Source organism: Lethenteron reissneri, chromosome 37 (assembly GCF_015708825.2).
Source record: "Lethenteron reissneri isolate LAM-NWPU_2019-01 chromosome 37, ASM1570882v1, whole genome shotgun sequence".
Taxonomy (NCBI): domain Eukaryota; kingdom Metazoa; phylum Chordata; class Hyperoartia; order Petromyzontiformes; family Petromyzontidae; genus Lethenteron; species Lethenteron reissneri.
In genome coordinates this window covers 6,601,638-6,627,556 of record NC_083815.1, presented here as the reverse complement: position 1 = coordinate 6,627,556, position 25,919 = coordinate 6,601,638, and the positions used below count along the sequence as shown (strand labels likewise).

At 42.7% G+C, this 25,919-nt stretch overlaps 1 protein-coding gene across 1 annotated transcript in view; it reads right to left on the bottom strand.

The window, feature by feature from the left end:
* EXT2 (exostosin glycosyltransferase 2) overlaps nucleotides 1–25,919 on the bottom strand; it is a 74,937-nt gene that overhangs the window by 38,196 nt on the left and 10,822 nt on the right. Inside the window, 5 exon segments of the mRNA XM_061566475.1 lie at nucleotides 694–787; nucleotides 5,229–5,368; nucleotides 7,487–7,682; nucleotides 18,391–18,507; nucleotides 23,826–23,915. Of these exon segments, the coding sequence (XP_061422459.1) occupies nucleotides 694–787; nucleotides 5,229–5,368; nucleotides 7,487–7,682; nucleotides 18,391–18,507; nucleotides 23,826–23,915 (637 nt within the window).

The following is a 25,919-nucleotide window of genomic DNA, read 5'->3' as shown; positions in this document are numbered from 1 at the left end:
AGCGGGGCCATGAGCTGCCGAAACATGCCCCACTTAAAAGGGTTTTCCTAACTGCTTGACCTCTCTCGTTATATATAGACTGCGGGCTTAGGACAACGCATTTACCCGCCGCCGGACCCGTTACGCAGAAAAAGTGATGGCTTCTTTTTTAAAGGCAGGGTGACGTGAACACAAACCGTGATTAATGTCAGGGCTGAAAGGGGTCAATCAATTATTTCTTGAATATTTAAATGGGTTCACAAGAAGCTTTGCAGGCATTGGCTCGGAGAAGAAACCAATAGAAAAAGAGGCCTTTTTGCAGACGGCAAATGTTTCCACTCTTTGTCTCAGAGTCACTTTGTGGAGTATTATTTCATGTTCTGCTTTGTTTGTACGAGTGCTGAACTTCTTTCGCAACATATGTAGCCAACCGCGCTAATCGCAGGTGAAAGTATTTAGCTTTGCAAGATTTATTTGTGACAAATGTCTTCCTTTTTAAAGTCTTACCACTCCAAAAGTATGTAACTAAGCATTAACACACATTCTGGTTGATGAATTTACCTTAGCAATCGTTAGGTTATTTTAACATTTGAAACATGTGGGTTTTGAAAATAGCGGTACGAACATTATCACTCAAATGCACAATCTCAATGACACAATGGTCAGCTGCATTAGAATTGTTCCAGAGGAACTGCCACAAATGCACTCTCTCACTTGTCTTTGCATGTCCACAATCTGCTTGTGGGGAATGGTCTTCAGGATGTTGTACATTTCAGGGATTTTCTCCTCTGGTAGCACCACCGATGCTCTGAAAACAGACAAATGAAAAGCAAGTTAAACACATAGGCTTTCGCGACCGACATTATCCATAATAGAGGTTTTGGGTTAGATCGCATGAATATAAATGTGTCATTAAACCTCACCACCACCAGACAAAGCCAATTAGTAAGGTTTGTCACGTAAGCAAAACGTGCCAATTCGTTTATAGTACAGCCGAATTAGTAACGAATTGGAAAACCTTACTAATTGGCTGTGTCGAGGGTTTAACGACATTTATATTCACGCAACCCAACCCAAAAACCTCTTATGGAAAATTAAAAGCAATACATGCATGTACAATAACACAACATTGTGGTGTGATTCGTAACTTTGATCCTGACCTGTGTATCGATAGTTCAATGTTAATGCGCTGTTTTATTGAGAAAATACTGCTGTGTGGTGTTACCTTGATGTAGTCAGACTATTTTATTGGTGTTGTTGCTGCCTTGCCCAAACTTGATGAATCGGACTTTCACAATTTATATATTATTTATTTATATTGAGTCACTTAAATTTCGATTTAAAGCTTTCGTGACTCCAGGGATTCATTTTCTTGGTTCTTTCGGTAAAGTCACGTAGAAGGGAAATAATAAAATAATAATAAAAAACATAATAAAATACAATTCTCACGACATTTCGGCCACAACACAAGACAGAGGACGGCTGCTTGCGTTATGGCCGAAACGTCGTGATAATTGTATTTTATTATGTTTAATTTTTATTTTTTTATTATTTCCCTTCTACGTGACTTTACCGAAAGAACCAAGAAGATTGAGTCACTTGCTTACCTCTTTCTCTATGTTGCACTCCTGTCATAATGTAATTGTATTGTTTGTTAGTTTAACACGTAGCCGGCTTTCGCGACCAATATTATTCATAATAAACGTTTTTGGGTTAGATCGCGTTATTTATAAATGTGTCGTAACCCTCCACCACCCGACACGGCCAATCAGTAAAAAAGTGTCACGTTGACAAAAGACATAGTTCCCTACTTTAGCCCACCGGTGTGTTGAAGAGTGAATCCACAACATTTACAGTTTTTGAGTATGACGTTTCGCTGGTAATTACATCCAGCATCATCGGGCAATTCCAGCGAAACGTCGTATTCAAAAATTGAAAATGTTGTGGATTCACTCTTCAACACACCGGTGGGCTAAAGTAGTGAACTATTTGTCTATTGTCAACGTGACACTTTTTTACTGATTGGCCGTGTCGGGTGGTGGAGGGTTACGACACATTTATAAATAACGCGATCTAACCCAAAAACGTTTATGAATGTATTCATCTTCTTGGTTCTTTCGGTAAAGTCACGTAGAAGGGAAATAATAAAATAATAATAAAATCATAAAAATAAAATATAATAAAATAAAATTTCAGTTTATTTTTTTATCTTATTTTATTATGTTTTTTTCCCCTTCTACGTGACTTTACCGAAAGAACCAAGAAGATGAATCCCTGCAGTCACGAACGCTTTAAATCGAAAAATATGAATGTATTGTTTGTTGTTGTAACTTGCTGACGCGCCCATATTGGATATATGTGAAAAAAAGCTTCATAGCTCAACGGATTCCTCCTACAGTCTTAAATAAATAAAAAATCTGACGACCAAAATGACAGCAACACATTTCCGTGACGAGTTCGGTCCCGTCGTTGGTCACAGAAGACGAGCACGCATTTTCAACAAAAGATCTTACGAAAATAATAATCACAAATAAGTGATTGGGGGTTCTTTACTTAAAATTTCAACGCAATACGAATTAATCGGCGCGTCAAAAAGGTATAAAATTGTATGTCAATATATTTGCAGTAATTCGTAGACTTCAAATTGCTAGAAAGGCATGCTTTCTCAAAAGAACGACTGAAACATGTTGAAGAAGGGTGCTTAAAAATTACCCAGCCACTGCCCCCTACTGCCTTGATGCCAGTACCAACCAAGTGTGCTTCTCACCGCTCGCGTTTTGAATGTGAAGTACCCGTGACCACCCTTAAATCTGAAAATAAGGTACAGTAAAACCTTGGATTGCGAGTAACTTGGTCTACGAGTGTTTTGCAAGACGAGCAATTTTTTTAAATAAATATTTATTTGATAAACGAGCGAGGTCTTGCAATACGAGTAGTACGTGTATACGCTTTGTCTGACGAGCGTCACGTGATCACAGCTGATATACGAGTGCTTTGGATTACAAACACGTTTCCAGAACGAATTATGCTCGCAATACAAGGTTTTACTATATTGTGAAGTATATTTGCTACGTAAGTAATACAGTGGTACGTGTGATGCGCTATAAACCGGCGACCCAAGTTTGACTTCTGGCCATGGCAACATCAGTGGCAAGTGGTATACAAACCGTTTCTGTCCTGCCCCCCTATCCACCCCCAACATTCACCAAGCCACAATTACCAGTGTGGTAAGAGTATGGTAACAAAAACCCTCCTGCTATGGTGAGGCTTTCAAATGGTTGGATTCAGAATAGTGGGGTTTGGTTTATTTATCTGTATGAAGCCTTCGCAGCCTTGACTGTCCATCTGTAATATGGCATAAATGTCACATTTTAACTGAATAACCTACAAAGGAGCTTTTCTTTTACCTTTTTACCAAATAAGGACATTTGTTCAAATGGAAGCCTTCTGAAAACTTAGTATATTTCAGCTTCACCAATGAAGATTCTGGCTTATAATTCCAATATTCAAAGCTGCAAATATCAGTCTGCATTGTTGCTCACCACCCAGGCAAGTTTATTGATAAGTTACTCTCGATACTTAGTTGGTACCTTCACCCATTCCAAGACATTTGGCCACTGTGGAGTAGCAGGACAAAAGGAGTCTCTTGCAAGACTCTCTTGCGTTCCCTTTAAACAGAGGCCCTCCTACCAGATAGTTGCAGGGGGTGCACCTTTACTTTCACCACATTTTAACTCTACATCAAACCACTAGCACTGCTCGGATGAAGCATGTACGCACGTAGATATATCCAGCAATGTGTTTCGCTTTTAGGGGCATGAATGCAAATGCTTTTATTCTCCAAGCAGTGCACATACAACAAAGTAACCCTGAAAGTGGGGGGGGGGGGGGAAACCCAAAAACACTGCAAGCATCGAGGGTGGTCAAAAGGAAGCGCCATGGTACTGCTGCTTTCAATTGGACATGCGGCACTTTTCTATGCACAGCAAACCGCCTTGACGCAGGCAGAATAACCGCTCATTTGGTGTTCCCAACTCTTGACAATAAGCGGGTGCCATCGCAATACGACGTGTTGTCACTTAGCAGACCAAATAGCGAGGCCCTGTCTATGCACCACATGTGGCAGACGTGCAAAATTGTATTCATTAATAAATTTCACTCTAACCCAGCTTTTAAAATGTACGTCTCTCTAAAAGTCTCAGAATCGGAACACTGGACTAGAATTGCATCTAGAAATGCACTCTCAGACAACACTACAACAAAGCAATGGAGCAAAGACAGTGTAATAAACTAAAAAATGAAAATAAAACTATTTTTATTCTACCAAGTAAGGCCCACTGAGGTAGAGAGCTCTATTTCAAAAGCGCCCTGGCCGCAAATGATATCTCAACAAAGAGGCTCATCACGTGGAAATTTATAGCAGACAAATACTCTTAACGCATGTTTCTAAATGTAGAGGGAAAAACTGCAGGACTCCGAGAAAAATCCACACGACCACAGGGAGAACATGCAAACTTCAAATATACAGCTGTCATGGTCGGGATCGAACCCGGGATCTCCTGTATACCAGGCAAGGTAGTTAACATCTCCTAGCCACCGACATGAGCAGAAAACAAGACGGTGAACTGCAAATTCTCCAGACAGGAGGCCATACAAATGAGAGGCACCCTAAAACGACATCAGTTTTGCTTCGAAGCATTTATTTAAACTTTGCCTATCTGCTGTCCTCTAACTAATGACACAAGATTGTGACAAGTGGAAACAATGGGTTGGCCAATGCGTCAGTAACAAGGGAAGGACCACATAGCCTATCCATTTATCCAGTGCTCAGTTGCTCAAATGAGAACATTCAACTATCCATCACAGATGGAAAGGCACAACACAAGCACAACAAAGACACTCCCTGTAGCCCGCACAGGTTGTTAAGAAAGGTGCTGTTAACAGGCACCTATTCAGGACGGCATGGAGTGGGTGTGGACAGCACCACACCGACGGCCTTCGTCTCCCCAGTGCTAGCTAATATTTACACCCCACATCAGGCACGACATGAAAAAGCAGAGCCGACCTAGGAGTGGCACAAGACCGGTCCTGTTATTACTCAACATTGATGAAAGCCGTGGCCAGAAATTAAACTCAGAAAACAAGTTTCATGGCACGTTGCGCTGGGTTATTACACAGAACACAAGCACAACACTTCCTCTGCCCACTGGGAAGATTAGCGCTGCGCCCTTGGTCGACACGCATCTCACCTCTTCCAGTCGAGCACATTGGAGAACGGCAGCACGTAGGAGTCGGCGAAGATCACGGGAATGCAGCCGGCCTGCATGACGTCGCTAAGCGCCGACTGGCCCAGCCGAGCCCTCCGCAGCACCACGCAGAACGTAGCCTCCTGTAGGACAAAAACAACACGTCTTTTCCACTGTACAAACCGAGCCACGCCAGGGTCATGCTAGGTCAGCCCGGCATGGTGTGGAAGGCGCTAGGTTGTTTGTCCACTGCAGAAGTTGAGCTGTGCTGCAGAGCGATGCATACAGATGGCGCGGTGATAGCGTGCTTGCACAGTAAATGTAATAACACAACATATACGGGATTTGACCAACAACCGAACATGCTTTGTGTCGAGCAACATTCAGGTATCTTGAGAGGCTAGCTTAACTAGATTTTGGTTTTGTTTGTTTTCCTTCCCACCCCACACCTCCAATTAGCACGGTTGGCTACGTACAGTGAAAAAAAAGTTCAACATATACATGCATACACACTGGCCCATGCGACCCCTCTACCGCCATTTCCTAAGTGACAAGATTATTCAAGTCCTGCTTCATGGGCCATTTGAACCAAACCACAGCTCCGACCTTCAGCGCAGGCACTGACAGGCCCACCCTAGAGGCCTTCTGCGAGGAACCGAGGCGACATGGTGGACACCACAGCAAAGGGGGGTGGGGGGAGGGGGCCCCCAACCCCTTTCTGCTGCGTAAATCACGGAAGCTGCGCCAGTGGGAGTTGCACGCGTGTTGAACTTCTTTCCAACCGTACAAGACAACAACTCTCTTGACTGCCAACTCAGAAACATAACTCTGAAGGAAATAGCAGTGGAGGGGTCAAGGTGGGTAGGGTTCCTCTCGACCCCTCCCCCCTTCCGGGAAGAAGGGAGCCGGGGAGGCCCCCCCCCCCCCCCCCCGCACGTAGGTAATATTGAAATATACAGTTTAAGTTTCCGGGTGTCCGGCACAGAGCTGGAGTTAATCTGTACCTTACCCAGAAACGTATTGGTGGCAACTATATAAATAATCATGATTTGGTTCCGGCTCAACATGGAATGAAGCCATTGGAAAACCACCTGTGTACTGTGATGCTCTGCACAGATTTTCCAGTGGAAGATGGGTAAAAAAAATCCTCATTTAGGCTCATACAGGGGCACGTGATATTAGCGGCAATCCGTACAGGCCTGCTTATGACCAAATCGCCTGGAATGTGCCAGAACATGTAGTACAAGCAGGCTTGAGTGAGCATAGTGCTCGTGTAGTGAGCGACTTCCGAGACACGTCACGTAGAGAGCTTCTTATTTATTCTCACACTGGGCACAACCCTGAGCGTTATACAGAACGTTTCTACATGGCTACACGTAGCCGACCCGTCTACTCAACTCCACCGTCGGCGTCTAACTACACAGCTGTCTGACTAGCGTAGCGACGACGACGACAATGAGAGCCGTGCAGAGTATCGGCCACGAGGCCAGACGACGAAGAGAGATGACGGCGAGCAGCGACGCAGCCAGGACCCAGAATCCGCAACAGCCCCGAACCTCTGGTTCCGTCCCCCTTATATACCGCCCGGCGTGGCCAAGCCCCGCCTCCGGCCACGCCCCTTTCCAGAACCTTCCAGCAGGTTCCCGGAGCTTCTCGACTGACTCCGCCTTTCACCTTCACCCCAGACACGCCCCCCTTCTAGTTAGTCATTGTATAACTTGCCCGTACCCGCGCTTACCCCTCCAGGCCGCCAGGTGGCACCCTGTCATTACACTTGGATGTACGACCAACATGAATAATAGGCACTCTAGGTTGCCGTGGAACTATGTTGTGGGCAGCACGGCAACATCCATTGATAAACTCTTCTATGCACCCATGTCTATGCTCCTTGCATTGACCCACCCATAGTGACCGATGTAAGGTAAAACAAGCCCTTTCTCTAACATGGCATGGAAGGTCGTCATCCAGCAGTGGATTGACAAAAAATCTTGTATACTATTCTTTTTTACATTCGATCAATGTGCTTTTCTTACATTTACAAAAAAAACATCCATGACTGTAAAAACAAGACAAGAAAGCATCCGTTTGTGACTCAAACCACCATGTCGATTCGTGATAATTCATAGGATCGCTAATGGGGGAGTTAGAATGATATCACGTGCACGACATCGGAAAGGAATCGGAAGAAAAACGTTGTGGGAAGGGGCATAGGAAAGGGTTAAAAACAAGCATGGCGGGAGTCCACCAAGGCGGACGCACACCTGCAGGATCTCGGGGTAGCTGTATGTCTTGTCCTTGCGGCAGCGCGTGCGAGCGTGCGTGGAGCCCTGCGGCAGCGCGGCACAGCGCTCCAGCAGCAGCATCTGCTCTCCGTTATCTGCCTCCACCGTCTCCAGCTCTGCACGGTGCTCCATGTGGAGCCCAACTTGCGCCGATACCACAAACCAGGCGCGGTACCTGCGGTTAAAACGATTAACATTATTGTACTTGCAATAATAAGAGCCAACACCACTGAGAACCTGGGTTCAAGCCCTGGGTCTGGGTCTCTGTCTTTTATAGAGCCTGTTGCTGTCCTTCCCCAGCATCTCCGACTAGCACGGTTGGCTACGTACGGTGCGAAATAAGTTCAACATACATACAACCTGTAGTGGAGGATAAACTAAAAGCAGTTCAATAGGTAATGAATGTAACCGGTTGTAAGATAAACGACAAAATCAGTGGTTGGAAGACTCAGGAGACGGAGCACTAAGTTAATACCTCTGAGATCCTGGATTAAAATATGGGTTTGAGCCACCAATGATTAAATAATTCACTCAGATTGTTTTTTAAGTTGCTAGTCTCAACCTAGTTAGCAATAAAACATTAAACCTGTCTTTTTTTACTTGATTTTGCATAAGTTTCAGCTCCCGTGAAAAAAATATTCCCATTTATTTAAATGCATTGAACAATCTTTCCAGGAATTTTTATGCATGCCTATATTGCTTTTAATCAGACCTCACAGTCAGTTCTGTGCGATCATCTTCTGCAGCCGTTTACTGACACAGGGTAATGCACTGCTAGCTGCATAATTCCTGACAGAAATGTCTTTATCTCATGACATGGCGTTGATAGTTCAATTGAAACATAATTGTAAAAAAAAAACATGCACCAAAAAAATAATTAGGCAGGATTCATTCTAAGATATTTTACAAAGAGCAAATAAAAACACGTGCAGCAGAGTGCAATTAAAACAACATCAATCGTCATTGGGAACAGACGCGTAAAAAAATATCAACTGAAAGAAGTTATAATGGCCATAACATAGGCCATCAAAGGCAATGTATTCTCATCATTAAACCTTGGGTACTGCAAGCCGACAAGGAAGTAACCACATAGTGCAGGTAATGCAGAACAAAGTTGTGAACTGTTTTGACAGCAAGGAGGAAAGTTTTAAATTGCATCGAGTATTGAGCTGGAAGTCAACCAAATAGTCCCAGGACCGGCATTGTACAATGAGTTGTCTATGTGCCAGTAATCATCTTGAGAGTGGCAACTTGGAGTAATTTTACATAATGAATAGACAGTACTGTGTTTATTTGGGAACAGGAGTTGGGGGAGTTGCATTAATCGAGTCTGGATGTATTAAGAGGCACGCACTAGCATCCGAGTATCAGTTTCATGAACAATGAAAGACTAAAACTTGATTTGATGAAAGACTGAATCACAGGTTACCACAGCGCTCACACCAGCACACCAAAGCCCCGTAAAAAGAGATTCAATACATGCGCATTTCCAGGGTAACAATTGAAGATGAACACAAAATGAATCAAATGCACCGCAGACTCCCTCTACAATGCTCATATCGAATGCCATCTAAGTGTCAGGCGGTCCTCATCTCCATTGGCTGTACCGTGTACCGAGTCAATGGTGGAAATTCCACGTGTCCGTGGCGAGGGGAAAAATCCTCAAAGGCGAAACACAGTTGACTTCCAAAGCAGTGGAACCTGTCCTCCTTTGAGAAGCGTAAATCACCTTGTGAGTAGTCGTATGCTGACTGCTGGCTGGGATTCGAACTCAAAGCAAGGAAGATACTGATAAAAGGTGTCACCACTGGTTGTATATTTATATAAAACCACTGGTTGTAATGCAGAAAATCATTGAAGCATAAAAACTACAAAACATAAATGAATTAAATGTTATTATAAACACTGCCACACTGGAACAAGCAACTGCATTTTGAATTCATTAAATATTTTTCATGATGACGCAGTGTCTTTCAACAGTGCAGTGAATTCACCACTGCACATCCACTCCACACACAAATGCACTTACAATCAAACACCCGCTCCCCTTCCCTCCATTGAGTGCACTACCAAGTTCACACATTGTGCCAATAGGCCAGCTTAGGGGAAGCAGATGAGACTTAAAATTGAGCAGACGCGACAGGCTTCGGAGTTGGCCCCTTGCATGACCGGTGAAGACCACACAGTTGGGAGTGGCCGAGTTTAATCAATTGCAGTGATCGCTATCGCGTGCCGTCGTAAGTGCGTCCCACCGCCGTGTCCCCCCTGCTTGAGGGTTCAGGGTACAGTTAATTGTGCACAACAAAAGCACGTTTATATTATTTATTTTTATTTTACTTTTAATAATTTAAATTTTTTACCTACGTGACTTTACCGAAAAAAAAACCTAAGAATACGCGTACGTGTGCTGTCCAGGTTGCTGCACAACAGCTTCCGTCTCTCCATCATTTGGAGGATACATATTTAACTCCGTGCGACATGAAGACACGGCAGAGCGGAAGATTGTCGTCATTTAGAGAGCACCGACGCGGACCGACAGCTACGTGGCCGTGAGTGGGGACACAATCCCTTAATATTTCGATTTAAAGCTTTCGTGACTGCATGGATTCATATTATTGGTTCTTTGGGTAGTCACGTAGAAGGGAAATTAAAAAAAACATAATAAGAAAAAAAAACTATATTTTTATTATTTTATTATTTCCCTTCTACGTTACTTTACCGAAAGAACCAAGAATATGAATCCCTTAATCTCCGCAACGCAGTGGCCAAGGCCGTTTAATTTGCGTGTGGGTCCTGATGCCAAGACCCTGGCTCTCTCACAGATGTGCAAACCCTCCCACACCTGGCTGTAAAACCTAATTTTAATGTTTTCAACACATCAGGAAATGTGTACACTTCAGAGTTGATTACAATGTATTGCACGAGTCATTTGGCAGACTTGGCTCCGTAAGTAGTGAGTGTCTTTTGTAATTTAACTTAATTCCAAAATGCCATTCCAGCCTCTCTTTACTGCCACACTAAGTTAAAAAAAATCTCATCTCTCCCTTGATACTGTTAAGTCAACAGCTCAATCAACTCTTTACTTACTGTGACATGCATAAGTACCTTCATGTGAAATCATGTTCTTGTTTAATCACATTCTTACATATATGCAGGAGTTGAAATCTGCTTCATATCGGCGAAGATTAGACTCCTCGGTTATTTTCACAAAAAATGACACCATGGCAAACAAAAATGTTCACTTCACACCGTTTTACGTCAGTGACACTGACAATTATCATGCACTTGCACCATCTAAGCGGAAGAGACAAATCAAATGCAACCACTTTCTCGCCAAGGAGCCACTGAAACTACAACACAAGATACACCAGATCTAGCACACCATTATCAATCCACTTTTAGATCAAGGCCTTCCCAAGCTGTAACAATCCCTCCCGGTCCCACGATGTAACGATCCGTGTAGTGCCCGCACACACACGAGCTGATTTCGTCACTCCATCTCTGCCACAAACGCTCTCTCGGGCACGTTCCTGCCGCTGTGGTTCGTCTCGAGCATCAGCCATTGTCCCTTCTGTTGACCTATCCTGCCCAATCCCAATTGTTTTTTTATTTAAAACAAATCTAAAACGTTCTAGATTTGAAGCTTTCGTGACTGCACGGATTCATACTCTTAGGTTGTTTCGGTAAAGTCACGTAGGTAAAAATAAATAATAAAAGTAAAAATAATAGAAATAATTATAGAAATAAAATTATAAATCACGACGTTTCGGAGGCAACACAAGTCTCCGTCATCAGGTGGGACCGTCACAGCTAAATTTACTGTATCAAGTGAGGCAAAATTCCAAGAGACAAGCTCTTAAATACAAGTTAAGGGGGGAGGAGGGGGGAGGGGCTTATCTGAATGTGGTAGCCAATGAATGGAACGTGTTAGGGAGGGGGTGGGCGGGGCTAAAAGAGAACAAAAGGTGCACTTGTTGTTGTAACCGATGTTGGCTGACAATCCAAATACAAAAAAGGCAGTACTGTTAAACGCTGGGGATGTCAACACTCGGTAAAGAAGAATAGTACCTGTCAAATATGATGGTCCAAATATGTGGTTAATAACGTTCGTGTATAACGTTCATATCTTTCACAACCCAAGTATTGCTCTCTCAGTGTCTCCGTGGAATTCCAAGTGCATGCCTCTCATGATTGTTTGCACAAGTTTCAGGTTTTGTTCACCTTTTCTCTGTCAGCGTCCAAGTTTCTGAAACATTATACAGCGTGTCTGTACATGAATCATCCCTTATTCACGAATTATAATTATTAGACGACAGTTTGACGATGTCCATAAAGCAAACAACACAACACATTCGCCAATAACGCTGTGTGTTGCTCTGCAAGTAAAAATACATAACAGGCATTTTTCTTGGCAATGGACATTCATCATATCACGTAAATAGAGTTGCCAGAGTCAGAGTAATAAAGCGAATACGAGTTGGAAACTGCACTTTATACTATCATCATCACGATCCATGGGCAGATAGCCTGTAAGTATCCAGTGCACACTTCATCATGTTTCCTCTTTCCTCTGTCCTGTGCCAATATCTTCAAGTCGTGAGATCTTCTGGCACCAATTTCTTATGTCGCCTTCCAGCCATACTATGGGATCTGACAAAAAACTAAACTTGGAAAAATGTCTCCCGATTTACAAGGTTTTCTTTTAATTTGGCATATGAATAGTCACCTACTGAGTAGCAGACAGGCCCTTTAAACAATTAAACATGTATTAACAAATAATTATAATTTTAATTTACGTAGCAAAATGTTGCTGCTGCAACATATTCTGGGTAGAAATGCTGAGGTCAATGCATAACTCACTCAGTGCTGCATTTCCTGAGGCCAATTATAATTTCATTGGGATTAGAGTAGCACTTAAGAAATGTAAGGGTTAAATGGATCAAAGGGACTTGAAACTGTTTACATTCCTCAATCCTATAAGAGGGGTAGAGGAATTTATGGTGGAAGTGGGGTAATTTTGAAAATTAGTTTGAGCTTGCATCCCAATTTTACTGCGAAATCAAACGTGCGAAGGAAACAGATGCACGATCCAATGAGAGAGACACCCATGCATAAAAAACCTCTCCAATTCACCGGCTTCGTTATCGCGCGCCAGGCGAGAGAGCGGGGTTTGGATGACGCGTACACGGCAGGTGCGATGTCTAATGCTTTGTTGACACATGTAAGACGTGTGGTGCGGAAAGGCCATGATCTGAAACAGCACCTATTCTACAATGTACCTTTTTAGGGTAGCTTTGGGTGACAACACGCTTCGTGTTATGTGTGATTGTGCACTCGCTGCCAACGCAGTATCACCGAATCATTTGTTCAATAAAACGACACAGATGCACAATAAACCTTCACGTGTCCCGCGACGCCGTTGGCAATGCAAAAAGCAAATTTAGGGTTTCAGAGTGTCCCAGGTGTTCGCCACCATCTCGGATGCGATCGTGTTGAGAGCTTCTTGTTCTGTGCTATTGAAGATCACTGAATTTTTTTGTTTAAAAACACATGACAATATAAGATACATGATGCCAACATTGAAAATGTGCAGTTCAATTATGATTATACAGGGTGTTTTAAAAAAGATGTACCCGATTTAAAATCGCTATGTCTCTGCAACCACAAACCGCCCATGAATGAAACTCTGACCACTTGAAAGGGCGGGGCATAGAGAGGGCAGGGCATAGAGAGGGCGGGGCATAGAGTTTCAAATAATTACCGCTAGATGCCTCTCCCAGCGCACAAACAGCCCCTAGCCTCAGTCATTCGCGAGATGGTGACCCCCACAACACAAGGGGCGTTTTGCATTCTGCAGTTCAGCAAGACTGAATCCGTAATTGCGGTGCAGCGTGCGTTTCAACGGCGTTTTGGCATTGATACTCCTCCAATGTCAAAGAGCATTCGTCGTTGGTACCGAACCGACAATTTGAGGAAACAGGCTGTTTATGTAATGGGAAGAGCACAGGGTGACCACGCACCTCAGGAAAACGTGACAAGAGAGGCGTTTGGGACGAATTCAACTATTGTCCCGATGTTGTCCGTACAGAAGGTGGAGGGAACATAGAGCATTTATAATATGGTTAGTCAAACTTGATAACTCATTAAACCGTTTGTAACTTTTGTGTAATTGTAACATGTTGCCATCGTGAAATATACTGCTTTGAAATTGGGCCATCTTTTTGAAACACCCTGTATAATACAGTAAAATATTTTAAGAGCGCTTCTCATATGTTGCACGTTTCTGGTGATCATTTAAACGCGTAGCCTTGTTAAAAAGATGGTGATTGTTTTGTATGAAGATAAACAAAAATCCGTTCATTTAATGTTACATTCATCAGACTTCATGGCATACTCTTAAAATTCGGCCTGTAAAACAGATACCAAAACTGCAGTCATTTGATATTGCTTTCAGCTGTGCTGGCAGGCAATAACACTGGAAATCACATTCCAGGAAGATATATTCCAAAACCACCAACACATAGTATAACAAAGGCAGTTAAGGGGAGCATGAATGTAGGCATGGTTTTGTATATCGCATTCAGGCGTAAAAACATTGACTGCATACACATACATACACGAGTATAACAAATCTACATTTCCTTAGCATAATGCTCGTCCTAACAAGGAAAACCATTATAGGCGTTTTCCTTTCTTGTTAATCCATCAGAACTCTATGCCATTACTCCTACCGAACCACTGTCAAAAGGCGTTCCACAAGGCTAGGCTCTTGTGCTGGAAAACTTTCTGGGTCATTCTGCCGAAGGCACACCGGGTGACGAATGTTTTTTTTCGCCATGCTTACAAACACAAAGGCTTTCCTTAACAGTGCTACTGAAGTCATACTGAACTCATAACGTCTGCAGACACACACCGAGAATCAGATTTATAGGTTCCGCTTTGCTTTGGATACGAGAGCCTTCGCCGATGTGTTCAGCATTCGTTTGTTCTATCTTATGATCATAAGGGGGCTCTGCTTTATGCGTTGTAAAAAAAATGTGTTTCTTGTATAACGCTACTGCATTTATTTAATTTAACCATCTAAAATAACATATTTGTTCCCAAGGAAAGCAAATTTGCTAAGCATAAATAAATTCTAAAACTAACTTACAGGGGTAATATAAACTTTGCTTTGCCAATGTTTTTTAGCCATGACATGAAATCAATTCAATGTCCTTTGACTACGACAGCACACATTGAGATTCATTATTTTAATTTCCATGGGGGACAGGCCACAGTACGAGTGTGCCCATGCAACCCAAACTATGGACTAAATCGTAACCCACTGTACTATAGTGAGATTCTTCAACGGGGGAATAGAAAAACCACACAAACTCGCTGCTGAAGTGACCTCATGGCGAGCAGACCTCGACATTGGCATTTAGCTCTTGAACATATTGCCATACGCAAGCATACAATTTCCATGGAAGGCCTGAGTATCCATGGTTACGTTGGGATCCATCGTCTTGGTTCTTTCGGTAAAGTCACGTAGAAGGGAAATAATAAAAATAATTATTTTATTACTTTATTATTTTTATGACTTTATTATTTCCCTTCTACGTGACTTTACCGAAAGAACCAAGAAGATGAATCCCTGCAGTCACGAAAGCTTTACGTTGGGATCGTTTTCACTGAGCACCATTTCACTGAGGCATATATGGCACTTTTCCTATCATACGTACCTGTGCTCTCATCAAACCAGGCAATACGACACCACAGGCGAAGTCATCAATAACGTAATTAAAGTAACCTTTCTGGCATGCTCATTGATCTCACTAAATTTTTGGACAGCCTACATGAAGATTAAGTTACACGTTGCACTAAGATTTGATAAACATTAATGAAGAAAGCAGTGTGCTAAAATTTTTACAAAATGTCCAACCATTCAAATATTATTTATTATTTATTAAACGTACAGCCCATTGTCAATATACTGCTGGATAACGGTACCTCCACGCCATGTCGGTGTTTGACCAACCACACTTCACCGTGCTGGTAAATGCAAATGAGTCAAGGGGGATGGTTTGAACAACACTCACCACGTATGTTACAGCTGCAGCCCGGAATCAAACTCAGGTCAGTGGGTTCACAGCGCTAACTGCGGTGCCCGGTTCTACCCCACTTCACAAATTACATCACCGAAAAGACTGGCACGCTTAAATACTAAAGCCCTTGCTACAAGAATCCCACCAACTAGGCTGCATCAAAGCAGGGCACGTGGCGCAATTTTAAATTAAATTAAAAGCCAAGCTCAGACGTACCCTCAAACAATAAAACAACCAATATGTCTGGTGCCGCGCAAACAAAATGTAAAGGGCTGCCTCTAAGCCATAAGAACGCTGCGGTTTACTATCAGCAATCTTCCTCCAAATCTCTTCACTCCCCTGCAAGGCTTCGTGGCGTTACTGCCCTCTGGCTCGCAGCTGCTGGGCAGGGCGCCAAGCCGCGGTGAGTGCCGCATGGAAACGATTATTGCCCGTGTGTGCGTGCGTGCGCACGTGAGTGAGTAGACCGCCGCCAGCGCCGCTGCCCCTGCCACGCTCTGTCCTCCCTATCTGCCTCCCTCCGTCATGCAGTGACCCGCAGGCACAAAAAAAACAAACGGAGGGATTTTGTTTTTTTTGCCCAGAACTCAAGTTTGCTAAAATTACAATTACGGCAGCGAGGATGCAGTCGCAGTCTAACAATTAGCACGCTAGACTTGCAATCCAGAGGTTGCTGCTCCGATCTCCCCGAGTGGCAGAGGCAACAATGGCAAGTTTTTTTTGTCAATCCCTCCACCTCTGTCCACCCAGCAGGAAAAATGGGTACACCAAAGAGTACATCAAACGGTCAGGTGCGGTGGGATAAAGTGTGAGTGGTGCTCCTCACTATTCCCAAATGTCTGGCCAGTGTGAAAGAGAAGACCAAATAGCCTCTGGAGGGGCTCTTTTGAGCTCCATCTAGTGGAGGATCTTATGCCAGCAGTGGAATGAGTAAGCAATTGCTGGGCTACGTCATCGGAACGAAACCGGAAGATAAATTAAATTAAAACAACTTTATTGGACCCGAGGCTCCCACAAGGCCGCGCTGCTGGAGGGTGCGTGGCACAGTTTGGCGCCAGCTATCAAAGAGTGTGGTCCGTGTGGCTAAAGTTCTCTGCGGTGAGTACAATGTCCTTAAAAACAATGGCACTATTCCTCTATAAATAAAATTAAAGCTGAACAGCTTGTGCATTCCCGAGGTATAGCGGTGAACGGAACACCCACCCCACCCTGCAACATGCAGTCGTCTCGGAATGGGAAAAGGTTACTAATGTTCGTAATACAATGAGAACACAAATTAGTGGAATTTGCTTCAAGGGTTGTGGTAAATATTGCTTACACACTTGACATTAGAAAAATAGCATCGGGTTATGTTAAATTAGCACAGGCCAATGATACATCCGCCTTGCTCATGGATGAGCTTTCACAATTGCAGGTTCGCAATTCGATTTTAGCTCAAATGTTTTTATCACTGTGAATACAGCAGCCAGTAGTGACCGCAGTTGTCAAATGAACCCATGACATACAAGATATACGAATCAAACATAACTTATTATGACAGAATGAGATTTACCAAGAGTCTATGAATTATTCTTTGGTTTTTTCGGTAAAGTCACGTATAAAAATAAAATAATAAATTAAATAATAGCATACGACGTTTCGATTGCAACACAAGCAATCATCATCAGGTATAATGAAATAGCGACATAGAATATAACCAGAAAACTATAGACAGACATATAAGCAGACAGATATCACCAAGATACATAGAGAGAGCAACCCAGGTACAGAGAGAGGTGATCGTCTCTGTGGGGTGGCCTTAAATAGACAGAGGGGGGCGGAGGCAGAGAGAGGGAGGGGGTAGGGAAAACATTTACATGTCAATGAGTACGAAACGTCGTATGCTATTATTTAATTTATTATTTTATTTTTATACGTGACTTTACCGAAAAAACCAAAGAATAATTCCTGCAGTCACGAAAGCTCCAAAATTAAGATAGTCTATGAATTGATTTTAATTACGGAATCGAGCGATACTCTTTTGCTTATGCTTACAAATGTGATTGCATGATGGCCCATTTCCCCCCATTTGCACACGATTTGACGATGAGAATGTTGGCAACGTTGTGAAAATCCATCTCACTTTATATATAGAAAAATACATACAAAAAGGAATGAACCAAAATCAATCATCCTTTATAGGTACTATTTCTTTGAAAAATCTAGGACGGGAAAAAAAAGTGCAGCTATATCACATCACAAGCTGTCTTAACGTGGGCTATAAATTGTCAAGGCATGACATCATTCCATTCCAACTTCAAAGTGGCAAGTGATGATTCATTAACAAGGCTCTGGAAGCATTGCGGCTTTTCTGGCCACCTTCAGGGCACTCAAAAATAATGCTTTCTCATTCCCTGAAAACCTAAATCTCCGAATAGGGAGGGCCAAATGTAAACAGCTGCTTGTTACTGTAAAATACAAAATAGCACATTGTTATTGGATGAATTTCCCAACAGTTCAAAAAGTATATTGGAGAAATGCTCAAGCAGCGACAGGGATACACAAAGTTTGCTCAATGTACGGTTTTTCCCCACTTGAACAAAATAGCAGATTTTGTGACTTCACGGAAACTTCACAACTCGGCAACATCTACAAACCTGCTCCAGTGCATCGCTTCACCCCACCTGCCTCGTGCGTTGAATGTGACGCCTGCCACGAAAGAGTGCGGGAATGAAATATTTAACCGGCAAAAAAAGCCTTTCATCCGCTCGGCATGCGGAGAAGCAAAGAAAAATCTGGCAATCGATGATCCGCACTTACCCCGGGGGTTTGACGTGAAGGTTCACCTCCGTGGAGAAAGCACTGAATACGGGAATGCTGACATCGTAGCCATGCCTGTACGTCCATGTCGAGAAACCACCGCCAGCCAGTATAGCCCTGAATGCAACAAACATAACGCACAGAGGACAAATATGCATGCGACAACCTGTGTTGGTGTCGCAAGACGTTCATTGAATTTAACAGCAATATTAAGAGTTGCTTTGGCCACGTCCTATGCAGAACGAATGCGCTTAATGAGCTGAAACCATCGAAATCAACAATAACCACATTTACCACGATTACCATCATCTGTTTTAGCCACAGCCCTAATAAAATGTGTTTTGTTAATTATCATCACCATACCCTTGGGTTTTTTCGGTAAAGTCACGTAGGTAAAATAATAATAAAATAAAATAATAATAAATGAAAACAACTACAATTTTCATTTATTATTATTTTTAAAAAACAAAAATTTTCATTTATTATTATTTTACCTACGTGACTTTACCGAAAAAACCTAAGAGTATGAATCCTTGCAGTCACGAAAGTTTCAAATCTAGTATCATCACCATCACAAGCATCATCATCATCAACTTCATCATGAGGAAAGTAAACTAACCACTCACTCGGTGATTGAATGGATTGTTACTTACAAATCAACTGAGTAATTCATTATCTTTCTGTCAGTGAAACTTTCTTGATTTTGTCATTCTTTGTCTCATTTGTACAGTTTCACTCATTCCATTAGCCTTAATCATATTTGATCGATTCTCCCAGACAAGATTAATGCATGTATCGTGAGTGAAATAACCGATTTTAATCCGCGAATCAACGCATCAATGCATTGTTAGATGCCTAATCATCAACCATCCATCAAAAGAACAACATCTGCCCTTTCCAAGAGAGAACTGGAAAAAAAATCCGAAGGAGAAATACACAAACATAAAAAGACGACACATATTTGTAAGAAAGAAAAATAAATTGGTACAAGATCCAAAATAAAGAAACAAAATGCTGAGAAAAAACACATTACAGTACATTGTGCAGCTCCATGTACTTACACTGCGGGAAAAAAAAAACACGTGCAACTTAAAGTCTAAAGCAATGCCCTGACAATAAAGACAAATAGCATCAGAATTCATTTCTAAAATTGTCACCTGCAAGGTGTTCTGTGAGCCATTTAACGCGCAATGGGTGGTACATGCCTTCCCCTAGAATGTGCCTGATCTCATCAAATCTCGGAAGCTCAACAAACCCCAGAGAGTGCTGGTATGTGTGAACTTCGTGCAAATGCAGCTTGTCACAGGGCCGTGGGTTACAAGGTGAGCAGTAGAGGGGGTAATGCAGCAAAATCCATTGATGCGCTGCACTTCTAAGCTTCCCCCGTCTGTCCTCGTCGCATTCACCAAATTCACATTGATCGGCGCGGTGAAGTATGGTCGAATGACCCCGCCTGCCGGCACGGCATGAGAACCCTTATTCAGCAGCGGATAGATACAAGAGGTACACGTATGGCACACTTGCCATCGCTACCAATTGAATCGGCAGGCTGCTGATTTTAAACCAACTTGCCACATACTGATTTTCCAAGGCAATATATTTATTTGAAATTGTTATGTACTTTTGTAATTCACACTTGTTTATTTTTTTCGCGTGACTTTCCTACCTTTCTCTATTTTGCACTATCGTTTTTTTTTTATTGTTTGCTGTTGTGACTTGCTGATCCGCCCCTACGAGAGATGTGTGAAGAAGAGCTTCATAGCTCATCGGATTCCTCCAGGATAAATAAAGATTCTGATTCGGCGGTGATATGGCCTGAAGTAGCGGTGGTGAGATCACCGATTGTTACAGAGGTTCACAGTTCGACTCCAGTAGCTACCCGGATTAATACCGTGCGGTAATCGTACAAACATGTATCATCTGCTTTAAAGTGGAGTTTAAAATCCAATGACGTCATTCGCAAGAGTAGGCCATTGTGTGCTGGCATCATGGTCCAAATGAGCCAAATTTGAAAAATAAATATGCCAAAAAACTACTAAGTTGGAATCAACTTAGTAATTATAGCCCCTGAATGTAAAAACTTGGCAGGATCTTCCTGCAAAATAGTTTTGACCACTCTGAGGCTTTTCTGGGTAAAGGAAAAAAAATAATAGCTTTGAAATTTGGTACGCGAAAATAAGGGTTTATAATCTGCAATCTACCACTTAAATCAGTTGAGTTGGCAAGTATGGCACACGTACACATGGGTGCTACATCATAGTCTGCCTTGCCGAAAAAATCCTAATCGCGTAGGTGGTAGAGCAAGAAAAACTGAACGCACGCGACTCACATAGCCGAAATCGCGGCCACGTTCACAGCACTCGTTTCTGTGTTAAAAACACTTATCATTCCACGGCGGGGGGTAATCATCCAACTTCACCACCTACACATGGCGCCATAACACACGGCACCTTCCACCCACGCCCCACATGTGCATAGAGTTTTTTTTTTCCCCTCTTTCTCCCTTTGGCCGCACGTGCACTATATTTGCTGAGACAGTGATACATTTATTTGCAATAACTTTCAATGAAACCAAAATAATATATTATATACATGTATGCTTATGTCGTACTGCACAGTCACTTCATGTAGTCTCGTATAATCTGCTTAAGGCCATCATCTTCATCAGCAGCCATGATAAATCCACTGGTGGTTGAAGGCCTCCCCTAAGCCACTGTCATATCTCATAGTCCTGCGAAGTAGCAACCTATTTAGCACCAATGCGTGAACTGATTTCATCGCTCAATCTCCACAGTAAACGTACTCTCGGGCATGTTCACTCCTTTGACTGCAATTCTCACATTTGTCTTGACCACCAGCCAACATCTCTTTAAGTGGGGCATCCAGCCCAAGCTCACTTACTTTTCTTAAAATAAAAATGTCTCTAACCTTCATATGTCCTTTAATACGCGCGTTCCTCTTTCTCTCACTCAATGTAAATCTTTAAGCGTGCGTTTCTTCATGCTTCTCCATCGCTGCCAAAGACCAAATCACCATTAATGCATTGATCTTGTGAGATCTTAGAAGCTCCAAGAGGGTTGAGCCTGGTTAGTTATTGGATGGGGCTGCGAGGTGTGGGCAGGATATTGCAAGGCAGTGTCATCTCCTCGTGTGTGTGCATTTTCTCCAGGTACCCGAGTTAGTTCTCGCATGCTACACACCTATTAAATGGTATTGGTCAAACATCCCAATGCAGGACCCTCCTGAAAAATAATCTTGAGACTCGGTGAGTCTTTTTCTGGATAAATCACTATCTCAAAATGGAAACAAAGTAGCCAATCATTTAAGTGCTGTGGGATTTCAAGTTTCAAGTTTTTCAAGTTTCATTTATTAGGTATAGCCCTGTGAGCCATTCGGCTCTTGAATCGGGTGCAACCGCAACAAACAAAAAAACAAAAACATGAACAAGAAAATATCTTAAAGTGACTATGTGCAAACAGAAAATCCAAGAAAAGACAGCAAAATATTGCAGAAAAAGCACTGTACACCAACACTGTGTGCAAAAATCCCATGCCAAGTAAGTATAAAGAATACGTTTCGGATAGGATTTGGGAAGATTAATTTGTTTTCTCTTAGCAGTGTATCATTACTACAGATGCAGAGTTAGAATATGAGCAGCGAGGACAAATATGGCGGGCAGCAGAGGGCAGTGCTGCAATTCCATCACTGTACTGGATTAACATGCACCTCGATCTATTCTCCCATCCCGCGCTGTCCGGCATAGTGAAACACTGCCAAATATCCCCCCATGACCCGGACAGTGTCGGGAGGGGTCCTCAGCCAGCGGTTGATTCTCAAATGGCAGGACAAGTACATACACAATACTATACCAATGCAATCTGTCACTCTAGTAGTGAGTGCACTTGCATCATGGGAGGCCTGTCACGTGATTCTCCTTCAAACACCTGTAGGGCACATTGCCTACCACACAACATAGCACGTGTTCGGCAAAGCACATTCGCGTAGGTTTGTATAAATTCAACAACATCTAGAAACTGCAACAGATGTGAACACTTCAACTGTTAAAATAAACCTTTTCACTACGCCAGTAACCGCGTTATTCAGTGCCACGTGTCTTTTAGTGCGTGGCCACGTGTAAACATTGTGCTGCATGTAACTCACACATCCGAATACCAAACACATATAAGGTTCCAGATTCCTATATTGGCGAAAAACTGCCCAAACACAATAGCCCGCCCCCCCCCCCCCCCCACTGTTGGTAAATGAGACAGACATTTTTGCAAAAAATTTGACGAAAACGAAAATCTGCACCAATATTTCACGGTGTTCATGAAAAGTCACTGCATTTGTGACGGGCATGTTAAAGGTAAAGTCAATGAGTTATAATTCAAGTGTGACCTCGGCCTTGTGGTTATATATTTGTTGGAAATAACTGTGGGCCCACTGATTTACAATGAACAGGAATTATGTACTATAGCTGAGCAAACCTAGGAGCGTGACTGCCCCCTGCTGAATAATGTACGGCTAAGACATCAGCTTGCCAAGAAATAACGCACTCGCAGCAGTGACAATTCTTAGATTCATTACTTTGTTCCATTACATTGGTGACCAAGGAAAATACCTAAATTCAGATGGCAGTACACACTGCCAGAGCAGACCCTTTTGAGGTCAGTTGTCAATTTTTACAATACATTATATGAGGTCCTTTTGTCAATCCACTGCTGGATGAGGGTCATGGGGGGATACTTGACCATACTTCACCACGATGATCAGTGTGATTTGGTGAAATCGGGGAGCATAGATGTGACAACGTGGAAATGAGATTAAAACTAAATATGAATCTTCACTGCCATCACATAGCCGAGAAAAAGGAAATTGTTATGGGTGGGACACGATGTCCTAGATTTGAAGCTTTCGTGACTGCAATGATTCATATTCTTAGGTTTTTTCGGAAAAGTGACTTTACCGAAAAAACCTAAGAATATGGGACACGATGTGTTGGATGGAGGAGGGCAGGTGACACAGGCATTTCAGTGCCACCCAGAAGTTGGTGACCAAGAGGTCGACCTAAAGCCAGATGATAGGAAGCCTGTAAGAGCAAACCTTGGAGATCAGGAGTCGACTTTACAAGACCTACAAGATCTAGCAGTTTGAAAGAATCAATGGCGATATGTGGTGCAATTATGGGTATTAGTCGTATGTCTGTATAACTTCTTTCCCACCGAACGAGGCCATCCGTGCTAATCGGAGGGGATGAATTTCGTCCACGGCTGTTTGTAAATAAAAACAGCCCAAAGCGCTGCCCTCAGAAAGGCAGGGTAAGAATTGTGCTCATTGATGTGAACATTGCTGAACCATGAGCATAGCCACGCTGGCTTGTCAGTACAGCTGGAGTCTCTGAACAAAGGAGCAGCAGCACATTTATAATTAATTACCTGTCTCTGGGAACATCCAAGGCTGTGTTGTACTCTGGAACGCTGCCTGGCAGCATGTTGAACAGCAAATGGTTTGTCCCTCGATTCCATCTGAAAAAAGGAAACGCAAATGAACAAAAAGAGCAACCAGGCAGGGCAATAACATATACAGCCAAGTCTGTGAAAAAAATAGGTACTTTATTTTGACCATTTAAAAAAATATATTCCTGATTAGGCATTAGAGCTGGAGGGTTCTCATGATTATTATCCTAGGAATCACATTTCCATTCATGGAATACAAAATCGACAACAGTCATTCTGATCCCTGAGTGTGGATTCCTGTGTCATAAGTTTGAGCGGCATATCTGGTCGAACCGGTTGGCTGGTATTGGAGTTGACCACCAAAACTATAACGCAGACTGCTGCAACTATCACTCAAGACTGCTGGGACTACCATTCAAGAGCACCAGAACCACCACGCCGACCACTGGGATCACCGTTTGTTTTTTAAAGAACATTGCCGGTGCGGAGAGTGCTGCCCTCTGCTGTGTGGGTCAGAGTTGTCTTGAAGGGATCTCAAGCGGTAGCTCTGCAAGTATCTACTTTCATGGGCCATTTGTTAACACGAAGGGTTGTATTGCTCTGCGGGAGAACCATATGGGTGCTTAGTCTCATGGCGTGATGTCCATAGCACACGCGAGATACAATTGGGGAAGATTACAAAAGGTAAACAACTAAAAAAGAAAAGGAAGAGAAGAATCGTGGGTTAAACTTGTTTATAACCTCATTCTAGATTTGAAGTTTTCGTGACTGCAAGGGTCCATACTCTGTTTTTTTCGGTAAAGTCACGTAGGTAAAAAGAAGACGGAAGCTTGTGTTGCCATCGAAACGTCGTGATTTAATTTAATTTATTTATTTTCTTTTTTACCTACGTGACTTTACCGAAAAAACCAAAGAGTCTGGTTTATAACCCTGATTTTGCGACATTTTATTAAAATTCCAGCACGGGGTGCAAAAGCACACGCATTTTTCATGCAAGGCTCACAACAGTAGGGGGCAGCATATGTGCACTTTATAAAGTGATGGGTTTCACTGTGAATTCGATTGAAATATTTACACGTTTAAGAACAAACCCCAATTGATTTTATTAACGAGGAGGGAAAAAAAAAAACATCTAATTAAAATTACAAGAAATTAGCCTCGCATTCTATTTGGATATCTCGCCTGATTACGAAACAAGTAATCTTTCCTCGTAAAATTCCGGATAATTACTTATTTGATTCTTATGGCGGTACCCCAGGGTACCAAATAATGCTAAATGGCCGAGGCAATTAAATGTTATTTCTGGGACACTATTTTTCCCAGGGGTGTACTTAACTCCGCGACTGGGGTACCAATCAATCCGAAATCAGTGCCACACTCGGCGATGTCGAAACGCAGCGAGGACGATTGCGCTGAAACTCTGAACGCTCGTACGCACCGTGGTGGTGGTGCATCGTATACAACTCGCCGAGATGAGTCGATTGCCGCATCGCCGACCATCAACAGACTAAAAATGACTGCATCACGGACATTGTGCAAGAGCCGGGGTACTATGGTACCGCCATAAGGTTAATTGGATAATTCATTTGATTTAACCACGAGAGCCTGTTGAGATTTATAATAGCGTTCACAGGAGTTAGGCATAGACAATGAGTAGGTACTAGGAATATGCATTTTAATCTCACACTGCATGTGGGAGCAGAGAATCGATTATTGTGATTCATATACAGGCGGCCTCCGGCTTTCGAAAGTCAGATTTACGACGTTCCACATTTACGACGCTTATAGAATGCCAGCATGCATAAATTTACGACACAGAAATTAGATTTACGACGCATCTTCTGAAATGAAACATTTTAACGGCCAGCCTGGTTTCCAATGTGACTTGAGCGTGGAGCTTTTGTTATTCTAAAGTGTTTTTTTGTGGATTTTTTTTACCTATTAAACCCTGTTAAATATGGCTGATAAAAGAAAAACCACATCGGCAAGGAATGTTTACGCCGTTTGCACTGTGAATGGGAAAACAGGGAACAATTTAAGATGGGGTTCCCAGGATTGAATTGTTTCGTAAAA